Here is a 12,678-nt window from a genome sequence, read left to right on the forward strand (position 1 = left end):
TCTAATACTGGCTTCACCAACTGAAAAACTGACAAAAACTAAGCAGAAACTATATATGCATTTTTAAGCATAGAGTTACATGAAAACATACTGGATACATGTCGAAGACAACTTGATGGTTTTCCTCCCTGAAAAGATCAAAGGGAATGGTGCTTATATTGCTTTTTGAAAAGTAATTAGAACAGATTAGAGCCCCAACGCTATTATCATTTTTTTTTTTTTTTGATAATTCATTACTGAATATGTTAAGCTGCGTTCACATTGAAGATAAGAGCCTCAGATGATTGTCATTGACAAAGGGAGGACAAGTGAAGAGTTTCCACCTGTGCATAAGTCTCTAATTTGTAGCTGCAAAATAGAAATTCCCTCCAACCACACTGCGACAGCCATAATTTCCATATTAATGGCTGATAATTGCTACAGACCATTAAGTTATTACTCACTAATAACATTTGTATAATTTGCGGAAAAATGTGTCCCATCTAACCAGATATTCAGATAGCTTACTAAAAACAAACAAGCAAACGAATAAAAAGGCCTCTGAGACAAACCTGCAAACGCAACAAAAACAGATGCTTCGTACTCAGCAGGAAGAAAAAAAGCAAGCTGAAGCAAAACTTGTCTGACCTCACCTCCTTTCTAACCACAGGGGCCGACACAGAGCCCCGCTTCCGGCGACAAACCACACACAAAAAGTTCTGTTAAAAACAAAAATGATTTTTATTTTTTTTTTTTAATCTCCCTCCACTTGATATCATTTTTAACTCCACTTCATGGATTTTGAAAAAAAAAAAAAATAGAAGGAAAGAAATACAAAAATAAATAAAAGCAGAAGAAAGGGAAAAGAAAAAAGACAACTTCAGCAAGTAAACGAATCAAAAAGAAGTATAATCATCGCTTCACAGCACTGAACATCTGTCAGGGTGGAAGACGAATGTTTTGTTCTTTTCATTCTGTCTTGTGTGCTTACATTGATAAGATCATGAAAAATGTAAGACACACTTGTAATTCAGGTGTGTAATCTGAACGAACCAAGCAACCTGCCCTGTGGAGCTAAGAGAACGCACGTATACACACACAGATGCAGACATGCTGCATACTACTCGCGAAGGCTCTTAAATTACTCATGCTCACCGTGGAGCACAATGCACACTTGAACACTGACACTTGGGTACGCACACTGACATACACACACACACACACACACACACACACCATTTATTTCTACAACAGCAGAGTGGGCAAACCTGGAGCACTGAGGGGTGGGAGAGCATTTCTAGAGGTTATCGCCACACAAAAAGAAATGAGGAAAGCAAGATTAAAAGAAACTGAGAGTCTGCAGAGAGAAAAAGAAGGCGAGATGGGTTCCACATTTTTTGACACTAACCCAAGTGTGGTCATTCCTGCAATTATACACGGTGGACTCTCCAGGTAAAAGTTGTTATTACTTTCTAAATGAGACACTTTCCGATTACATTGCAGGGAAGGTTCCTGCAGTCTGAACGCTGTTATTTCCCTCTTGATGCACATAGCACTTGACCAGTGCCAACAATATATCATGCCGCGTATGCCAGCCTGTAGCTCATCTTACACAAAACGCTCGTGTATGGTGCATCTGTAACTTCACCACAGTCTGGCGTCCCCTCTGTTTCATAACTGCAGTATAAATCAGTACAAAAACACCAGTTGGTGCTGTCACTTCTGAAAGAAATCCAAGTTTCCCCTGTCAGTTCTCAGCACCACAACCAATATTTACCCCTCGGTTGACTGACAAGGAAAATGCCAGGCGTGGGATGGTAATTCAGAGAGGCCAAGTAATGGGACTCTTTCTATGCTGGAGATGGGAGGTGGGCGACTTAATGACTAGGGGAGACATGGTGGGCGAGATGCCTCAATTGTGTTGCACAGTCCATGCGAATGTTGCTTTTGCTCAGCTGGCGGAGTGTAGCATGCTGTTAATTAGCCAGACGCTCCAGTTCTTAGAGGTGAGTGATTGACAAGGCTCCATCTGTGGCCACAGAGAGGAAGAGGGCAAACTGATCACTCTGTGGCCCAACATCTTCGCCACAAGCTGAGGTTTAAAATATAAACAAAACACCTAATCTATCTATCTATCTATCTATCTATCTATCTATCTATCTATCTATCTATCTATCTATCTATCTATCTATCTATCTATCTATCTATCTATCTATCTATCTATCTCATGCTTTCACTTACCAATCCTGTGTACCAAGCTGTATACCAGTGCATTTATTGGCTGTGCTAATGGAAAAGTACTAGGCCCTAATAGACTTGCAACATTGACTTTGCCCATGAGAACTGAATGAGCCTGTAGATATTTGGTAAACAATGGATAATTAGGATAATATACTGGAATTCGGCGTGCTTTGGAGTAAAGGACATGAGCAGGGGATTTAGCACAATGAAAATCATTCATATATAATTGTTAGTCTGTATAGCGTATCCCTCTGGTGCACTGACTCTAGTGTTGTCATGCCGTCAGTTTGTCACATTATCAAATTACAGCACACATAATGTCTTATTATTGTATTGCACACAACGCCACCTTATAAGTGTGTATTATTATTACATATGCCTCCAGATATGGCTGCTGACAGTGGCAACTGCAAAATCTCCATGTTATATCTCATCATTACTAATAAAATACAGCAGCACTACTGCACCCAATAAATTACACGTACAGCGTAGGAAGGCTCATTTTTCTTTTTTACAGTTTACAGTATTTTAGGTGGAAAAAGAAACAACAAATACCATCTTGGATAGACATGAAAAGAAAAACAAATGATTAATTCTTCATTCCCCAGATCTGAACCGCAGCCCTGAACACATAGTTTACTGAGCTGACATTACAACTTGCGCAAATAGTTTCAGAGAAGGGCTTAAAATCAATGTGCAATTAGGGGTGTCTTGTATCAGGCATGATAAATTATGCTCTCTGTTCTAAGGCTGGTCTATAGACACTTGATCAATCCAGCTTCTGGGGACCTGGTAAGACAAGCCATGGAGAAATTGCTCTATTCCAAAGCCATTCAGTCGAATGTATTGATTAACCATTGCGTTCTGAATTGAAAGTCTGTCTGGGATCTGTGCTATGTAGCGAGGGTGTTTGCAGAAAGGCTGCAGCTGAAACAAAGAAAGAGGTACCTGCACACCTTATTTAGGCTAACATTTATTTCACTATTCAGTCTTGAAGTACTATTATGATTTTAATATTTCACTGCAACATTTCAGGAGTGATGTGCAGTATCTGTCCTTACACCCCAGCTTGGTGCTTAATTACCTGAATCCTTTTAGCAAACAGCACAGTGCTTTGAAATGTACTTCAAAGTCATTTTAAAATCCCCTGCTCTTAAAACAAATTTATAACGCTGTAAAAAAAAACTGATGAAAAAAAAAACACCACTACTATATAATATACTGTAAAATGGCACTAGATGCTAGTTCTGTGAGATCAGATTTGTGAGAACAGTTTGATGGCGCCACATTAAATAAAAAAAAAGATTCTGTAAACAGATTATCACAACCTTCAGCTACAGGAGCCAATCAACAGTTTCTCATCAGGGTGCAGTGAATGTAATTAGGGGCTCAGGAAACGTCTTGTTTATATCACTGTAAACTCATTGAACCCCAGTTGGGTGTTATTTATCCACTTGAAGTAGGCCAGGCTGTGTTTGTGATGAAGGCTATGTTAATTCTATTCATATTACATAGTGCAACCATAAATAGTGTGGTACACCTTCCCCCGGGAAAGACCACAGCTCTCATATTTGGAAATGCAATATGAGCGCTTGTCTGTCTTCTTTCCCTAAATGGAGAGCTCAGTCTGGTTAGTGTCATCCCATCTCCCTCTGGCTCTCAGCTTTTGGATTTACATTGTCAAGCTATCCTCCCACTGGTCCATGAGACCGGGTGCTCTCCCAACAGCCTCCTCATCCACCCTCAGATTGTTGCACCCAGGGGATCTGCTGTGTTCTTACGAACACCCTCTCCTTCTGTCGCACTACAAGTGTGACTTGTTTACAGTACTGTGCAAAGGTTTTAACAGATGTGCTTTAGATGTTCTGATTGTTATCCATCACATACCAATCGGGATGGCTTCAGATGCAGCCAGAGTCGGAGAAAATCCCGTAAGAAAAGCTGTGACTCCCGCCGATTGCACATTTCAATGAGGTTACACAAAACGACAGCAGACACACAGGCCACAGTTCATTTGATGTTAAGAACACTGCAAAAAGCGTGAACTGGCAGAGGAGCTGATGGGTCTTAAAAACACACAGTGGTCTCGTGAAATATTCACTGTTTTTTTTAGTAATTTCTAATAACTAAAATTTGTATGATCAATAGAACACTTAAAACCTTTGCACAGCACCGCGCATACATCATGAGGCATGAAATTGTGTGCTTTTGCAGATTTGTTTTTATACACATTCTCACATTCAGTTTAACCCACTCCACGGCAGGTGATATTCCCCGATTTTCCCCGCGTTTACCCTTTACCCACAGACCTCAACAAAACAGACTATTTGCTTGTTTTTCTTTTTCTTTTTTTTTTTTTTTTCAAAATCCATCCACACACAAATATTGACGTGCTTTTTCAAACCCACACTGAGAAACATGACAGTATGTTATTTTTTATCCACTTTTTTTTCTCTTCTGTTTCTTTGTTTTTTTTTTTTTTATGTTTTTCTTTTTTCTTCATCAAGGACAGATTATGTACATAGAGATGTTACACGCCACTGAAAAATCCAGCGGGACGCTTACATGGAACAAAAACGGTAAGTGATAAAACTAAAAACAAAAGCATAAGAGGCATGTAGATAGTGACAGGAGACAGGAAAAAATAAAAAACACTGACCAAATGACCTGCTCTTGTGCTCGAAATGGAACCCGTCGTTGTTTATGAAGCAACAAGATGCATGCACAACGGGCGTTTTGTCACGCAGACGACCCAAGTACATTGGAGCGGGCAAGACTTTTGAGAACAACATGTATTGTAATGTTTTAGAATAAGGGCCATTTAAACAGAGCTTCACAATCATTTCAGAGTACTGTACACAATAAAAGTACAACAACAGACTTATTTGATTTACCTTGTTAATGGTAGATTTTCAGATATTACACCACAGCTTTAACCATGACTGACATCTCTTGCACAGTAGAATTAGGGGTTATTGCTGGCTTGAACCAAAGATTTGAGTAAAATAACAAATAAATAAAAGAAAAAAACACACACATTCAGACATTTGATTCAATATTGAGTAATTCCTCTTTCATGTCGGTGTAGTCAGGGCTCAGCCAGGGAGATGTTCAGGCTCGTTATGGCAAATTTGCATATAGTCTCTGCATGTGAGTGGAACAGTGCTTTAGGAGAGAAAAGGGCTCTGCCATATTGAAATATATGCCTTCCTCCCACTGTTTGTGCCGTGTGGGGGAAGTGGCTGGATAATTGTGCCATGGGGGTTTGGTAGTGCCCGTGCCTGCATGTCACAGGTACACAGTGGATGGAGTACTGGTGCACCAAGGTGAGGTTGTCCTTGAAGAGGATTCCTGTCAGTTGCAGAGCTGAGTTTGATTTATAGGGGCCATAACTGGGTGGCAGGAAGGACAGGTGGAGCCCGGACTCCTTCACTTAGCCAGCCACAGGTAATGGCTAATTACATCTTTATCTCAGTGCGGTCTGGCAGAACTAGGAATGACTTACAGCCATGACCAGAGGATGACATTTATCTAGCTGGTCAAAACAGAGAAAGACACACTATGATAAGTGGAGGAATGTGCAGTAAATGTGTGTGTGAGATGCAGCTAACAGCATGACAAAAAGAGTCAAATACATAAACTGTTACAAATTATAAATTACATTATCATTCATAGCTTCTGGAGCTGGTTGAAATGATCCCTCGGAGTGTTTCAAATGTGTCTTTAAAAAGCTTGTCATGGTAAAATAGAGCACGTCACTTTGAAAACTTTACACCTTTTTTTTGTAGTTTTGTTTTTTCGTTGTACTTGTTCAATGTGTGTGAGTAAAGTACAAAAGAACTCTTTTTTTTCCCCACGCACGACTCTTCACCATCCGATTTTGTTCATTTTTTTTTCTCACATGGAATTACTATTCATAGTTATTCAAATACTTATTAACATCATCATCGTCATCATCTGTAGTATTATTAACACCAAAAAAGTAAAAGCAGGTAACCTTGCAGAGAAAAACAGACACAGTGCAGGGAAGGAGGGAGAGGAAGGGGAGGAGGGAGGGAAGGAAGGGAGTGTAGAGGGAGTATGGACTCACAACAGGAACATCTCTAACCGGTACATGCTATCAACAAGCGACAAAGAGGATGGAGCCTCAGCTTTTGAAACAGAAGATATTGTTGTCAGTGGACAGTCTCTTGCTGCTTCAGAACACTGGAGCGTAGTCGAGGCTTCTGGGAGATGTTGTTCTTCCCGAGGCAACTTGAAGTCGCCAGCATGGCCTCTGTACTGCATATATTTACACTGGGTGGGAAGCGTAGGGAGGGAGGGAGGGAGGGAGGAGGAGACATAGAGCAGAGAACACTACAGCGATGCGAGGGGGGACTAGACAGAGCACGCTGAACAGAGGGGTAGTCGGGTAGCTAAAAAGGTTTGGGTAGTGAGCGAGTCTACATGCGAAACCTTAATATAAACTCCCCAAATTACATAGAGGGGTAGTTAAGACTGACGCCATCACCACCCAGCCATTTTTTTAAAATACATTTTGACATCATTCATAGCAGTTTATCTGCTACACAGTTAAAAATCGAAAAAAAAAAAAAAAACATACGCGTATGTGTGTGTGAGTATGTAAGGTGTGAGATCAAAGGGTGACAATTCACACGGCCACCAACTGGACAATTTTTAAAAAGGTCACATGACCGCCAGTGCCATATCATAATGCATCATTATCATCATATAATTTCATTAAATATCCACCGTAACATTGTGATTTCACGTATAATTTCCATAAGGCAAACATTGTAGGTCAGTCAATAGTCTATGTATTATATTACATAAATGGTCTTCCGCTTGTTAGATAATCTATTTTGTTGTTGATCACTAACACAATTATCTTTAATATACACTCTCTATTAACATCAGCCCAGTGGTAATAATGGGAAAAACAAAGAGGCTAAGTACCAAGTCAGAGAAATCTGCAAGGCATTCTGGGAAACAAAAGGAAAGACTGTACGTGTGTGAGGGAAAGAGTGAGAGAAAGAGATAATGAGTGTGAGCTGACCTTAAAATTCAATTGAGGGTGCTGGGTGGGGGTGGGGGTGGGGGATTGGGTGGGTGGGGTGAGGTGATAGGGGGAGTTTTGTGTTTGATGCAATGATTCAATGGCTCCTGGAATAATGCATATTCTTTTTGTTCACAGTGATGGGTTCGCAATTAAAGAATTTCATTTCCGTTTTCCTTCCGTTGAGTGGGAGAGAGGGCGGGGAGGGAGAGGTGGGGTGCTCAGGGACATTTCCAGGTGGAGTTTGATCATTACACCTTCAGCAGAAGAGCAGCAGAGAGGGAAACCCAAACGCACACGATGACACTTATCCCTGCGTGTAAACCGGTCCCTCGCCCCTGTAGGGCCCCCGGTCCTGGACAGAGAGAATGGAAAGAAGAGGAGAGGGGAGGACAGGGGGGCAGCGGGGAAACGCATTGTTAAAAACACAAAGAACGCTACAACCACCGGTAGAAATGAGGCATCTATTTCTGTGAGAGCCTGTATAAATTTTTAAACATATTACAGTTAATTAACAGAATTAATTCTGATACTCTGGCATAATTACTGTAAACAATGTGTTTTACATTAGGGAAATGGTGTTTCTTGAAATATGAACTACATTTCCTATTTTCTAAGTGCTAGGAAAAGGTGGGGGAGTGGGGGGGGGGGGGGGGGGTGTATTTGTTTTTGTGATGAAACAGCCGAGCTTTTGGTCTCATTTGATATCACTGTGTACTTAGTAGGGAAATGGTAATCAGCATGTAGTACTGTGCAAAAGTTTTTATCCACCCCTCTGACCCCTACCTGGCCATTTTCAGGAGAATGGTTTTTTTTGTTGGTTTTTTTTTGTTAAGCCACCTGTGAGCACTGACCTCTGAACCATTCAAGCACAACTAAAGCTGCCTAACTGTGTCTTTAGGCACTTTGTTAGTAGCAGCCTGTTGATAAAGCATAATGTGTTCCTCTTTATGTAGTTCAATAAAAAAAAGTTTTAGACAACATAAAATAGTATTTTTGCACTAACAAGGTGATTAACAAAGAGCTATTAAGTAAAATCTTGATATAGTGTGCAGTGCGTTCTTAAAAAATCTGAGGAAACTGGAAAAGTAGAGGACAAAAGGGCAAGTGACTGAACAGTAACTGAGAGCCATGTCCTCAAGAACTAGGAAAAATCCAACAAAGACTCGACATAGAAACTGAGAGAATGTTTGGTTGAAATATCTACACAGGAAGTGAGTTCAAAACACACTGTTAGCCAGTGGTGTTGGAGAGCTTGTGAAAGCTGATGGAATTACGAACACTGAAAAGTACCATCAGATTTTGAGCAAACATGCAATCCATCTTGAAAGCGTCTGATTTTCAGCGTGGCAATGATACCAAACACACTGGCAAAAGAGTAAAAGAATACCTGGATAGAAAACACACAATTGAGTACTATCAGTTGTGGACCTTGACGTTCCTGAAGGGTAATTTTCACAGAGAATGGAATAAAACGCAGCCAACATCCAAAGAAGAGCTTTGAATGTCCTTCAAGAAGCCTGGAGAACTGTTCTTTAAGACTACTTAAAGAAATGACAAAAAAACTTGCTTAAGAGAATTCAGGCTGTGTTTAAAAGTAAAGGTGGTTTTACCAAATACTGACTTTCAAGGTTGTTAGAATTTTACTCTAACAATCTAGTACGTGCCTTATATACTGTATTCACATTTATATTTGCATGTTTCAGTAAATCACTAAACCTTTTCTGCATTTTCTATAATTTAGTAAATTATAAAAAAGGATAAGGGGTGGGTTCATTTTAAAAGAAAGTAACCAGCATTTAATATATTCAAATGACACTGAGAAGCCAGAAATGGATGCACGTTTCGCCTGATTCTGACATGTCATAACATTCATAATGAAAGGGGCATTTGGAATGAAATTTAGCAATTATTAATATTACCAGTTTGACATATCCAAATAATCACCATGAGGTCTAAATGATTACATTTCTTAATTTAGCAACACAAATATACTCAGTGTCAAGTTACAACCCATGAAAAGCTTGCATGTTCAGGGTTGACATATTAAATGTAAATAACATTCATCACGCTTCACTCCATTTAGCCTGTCAAACAGCGAAACAGTGCAACACTGCTGGCGCTGGAAACCCACACAACGTGTGACCCAGATAAATTATTCATTTTTACACCTGTGTGTTAAAAGCAAGGGGAAAAAAGGCTATTGTGAAACTTAAGAAAGTTAAAGTGGTTCATCTGAAGTTGCAAAGCCATTAAATGCTGGAGTGATAACCTAAAACTGGATTAATAGTACAGGGACAGGCTAAGCAGGAGTTCTGTTGTTGGTCCTCCAGGGTGTGTTTTGATTTATAATTTAGTCAGATTCCATCCACAGGTATCGCCTCTGTGCTGCTAGGCACATGTGTTGTTTATGATAAGGTGGGCCTGAGATGGGATGTGTAGTCCTATTTTAGAGATGGATCTATGGAGCTTACACCCTGAATCACTATAGATACAGCATAACCTTATTAAAAGAGTTTAGGAACAGTCATGAATAAAGTAAAATAAAAGTTAATACAGCAGCTTATTCAATGTAACGCAGCATACCATCAAGAATATGGTACTTGCAGTAAGGCATTGCATAATGCTTGAATGGGCAACTGTAAGAACCCTTAATTAACCCACTCTTGTGCTTTTATGTAGTCTACTAGGTTTCAAAAATCTAACCTGGTGGCTTATAAAGTATCAGTGTGAAGTGAAACCTAGTACAGACTGCCAATGGTCTCAGTAATGGACTCATTGGTAGGGGGTAATTATGATAATATGCCAATTTTGATGTGATAGTGGTTGTTGATGTTAAAATGCTGCATGTGGCACCTTTAAATGCTGAAACAATCTGTATAAAAGCAGGGAAAGAAAGTCAGGGAAGGCAATGACAGTGAGGGACAGGGTATGAATAGAAATGCCACAAAGGTATCCGATTATGCTGCGATTTTCTGTGCCCGGTCCAGAACAGAAAGGAGTTTGTTGTGTTCTAATGATGGCAGGAGGAGATTAGGAAGGAAAAAGGAGGCAGAAGGACAGATGATGGAGAGATAGGCTGACAGAAGTGGCAGCGGTGGTGGAAAAAGAGAGCAGGAAGATATATGGGTCTGACGGAGGAGTGAGTCATTGAAGGGAGACTGGCCGAGATAATGGGCACAGGAATGAAAGAAGAAAGGGGATAGATGAAGGACTCACTTAAGATGGTAATGCTGAATGCACCAAAGGGGGGGTGGGGGGGTGTCGGGAAATGGAAGGGTAGGAAATCGCTCATTGGGGACGGTTAATGTGAATTGGGCTCCGAGAGAAATGACAACTTCTTGGGTAACGGGACAGAGTCGAGCGACAGTCTGTGTGTGTGCGTGCAGACGGGAATGTGTACGGACGAGAGACGGAGAGTTTGAAGGAACTGGGGGAAGAGAGATGGTAATATACGCAAGCAAAGCTTTAATGGGGCGGAGAATAACGAAAATGGGAAGAGGGAGGCAGGAAAAGGCTGTGAAAATGCTGTGCTGTGTGCAGAGCGTAAACAGAGTGGGCGAAGAGGGAAAAACAGTATGTCATTGCATATAATTTTGCGGTAGTGGGTCATGCGTGTTTCAAGTCTTGCACGATGATTGATGTCAAACGTAAGTGTATTTTTGAAATCGCTTTGCATACATATACCCTGCTGTGTGCCGAAGCCCCTGCATTTAGTTAGTCGTGTGTGATAACTTACTAAACAGCAGCATACTGGCGTTGGAAGCCCCCAGACGGTTTGAGGCAAAGCAGGTGTAGTTGCCAAAATGTTTCTCTGTCACATTGGTGAATAGCAACAGCGAGCGTGTCTTCTCATTTTTGATCCTTAGGGTGTTGTCACTCTCTACCGGCCTGGGTAGCCATTGTGCAGTAACAAAAGCAAAGGGAGAAAGTGGAAAGGAAAGACAAGAAAATTGGTGACAGAAAATAACATCGCACTCGAGTCAGTGTGAACAAGAAACTTTTTTTTGAGAGAGACGAACGTGCAAAATAGCCCTCATCTCTATGTTCTGTCTCACCTTGTAGTCTCAGCCCATAAATAACTGATACCTCCTATTGGGACCTATTATACTCTATTAACAACTCTCTCTGGCTAGCAAAGCCTTGTCTAAGTACTTCTGTGTCGTGCTTCGCCTGATGCCAAATCACCCTGACTCCTCTACGCTCTCTGGGACCTCTTACAAACTTGGAGGGGCAGTTTATGTGTCTGTAATATAGAGGAAATATGTTGCCAACAAGCTAATATTTCTCCGGAGATGGCGATATATACATGATTATCTCAGATATATACTAATGCCAGAGGTTAGATACATCAGCAGCAGCCAAAACCACATCTACATTAAATGACTGAAAAATGAATTCTCTGTCTGAAAATGTTCAATTCGAACCATTCTCTTATGAGAATAAAGACACAAAATTACCCAAATTTTAATAATGTTTCCTTGTTCTGGGGGTTTTAAAACAAAAATGCAAAAGAAGATGAATACGTTATTGAGTTTTAAATGGCTAAATCTGTTTTCTTTCTCCCCCCTCTTCTCTAACCTGCTGCGCACTGAATGGATTTTAATAATCCTCAAGTCACATTTTAATTATTGCGTTTTTTTTTTTGTTACTGTTTATCAACAGATGGTTAAAAAAAACAGTGGTTTGGCTGTGGCTTATAATTACTCCCTCTAACCAGACAAACTGTTACTTTTCAATGTCACAAAACAAAAACATGAGTTAATGACACCTGCAAGTTGTTTGCTTAACGTAACCACTTTTATAGAAAAGCATTTTCTATAAAGCTTCAACTCATGTATATATATATATAAAAAAGGATATTTTAAGTGTGGATCGTAGATCGTATGTAAAAGATGGAGATGAGCAACCATGAGTTTACCCACTCGTGTGTGGGCTAAGGTTTTGAAACAGGACATGACTGAATCTGCATGAGAGCTGGAGTTCCCCTCGGGCATTTGCAGCCAACGCTAGCGATGTCTTTCTAGCTTGATAAGCAGGGCGCACCTGTAATTCACTGTGATATTAAATGGAATGCTGATTTGGCGAGCAAATATCAGGCTTCAAACAGGTACACCTGCCTCAACCAGCGTATACGTGATCTTCGCCCAGTCTGCCTATTCCGTGTAAGTAGAACAGTACCAAATGTTATAACTGAAAGATTCAGGAGGCTTCATAGCAGACAAATTGGCACCTAAATTGAAAGTGTTCTCACCTATGATCATCCCTGTACCACTCAAAGGAGGCTGGCGGGACTGCCATGGCTTCACAGCGCAAGATGGCTGTCTTCCCCAAATGGGCTGGCATGTTTTTCATGTCTGTGATCATGGGAGGGTCTGGTAGAGAAGGATAGGAGAAAACAC

The 12,678-nt window shown here is 40.6% G+C and overlaps 1 protein-coding gene across 1 annotated transcript in view; it reads right to left on the bottom strand.

Moving 5' to 3' along the window:
• Nucleotides 1-744: 744 nt before the first annotated feature.
• Nucleotides 745-12,678, bottom strand: part of iglon5 (IgLON family member 5) — a 110,972-nt gene continuing 99,038 nt past the window's right edge. Inside the window, exons 6-8 of the mRNA XM_006791718.2 lie at nt 12,531-12,651; nt 11,016-11,167; nt 745-7,631 (exon numbers count right to left, since the gene is read on the bottom strand). Of these exons, the coding sequence (XP_006791781.1) occupies nt 7,528-7,631; nt 11,016-11,167; nt 12,531-12,651 (377 nt within the window). The 3' untranslated portion in view covers nt 745-7,527. The remainder of the gene's footprint in view (nt 7,632-11,015; nt 11,168-12,530; nt 12,652-12,678) is intronic.

The sequence above is a fragment of the Neolamprologus brichardi genome, chromosome 11, assembly GCF_056152115.1.
Source record: "Neolamprologus brichardi isolate AB-2024 chromosome 11, ASM5615211v1, whole genome shotgun sequence".
Taxonomy (NCBI): domain Eukaryota; kingdom Metazoa; phylum Chordata; class Actinopteri; order Cichliformes; family Cichlidae; genus Neolamprologus; species Neolamprologus brichardi.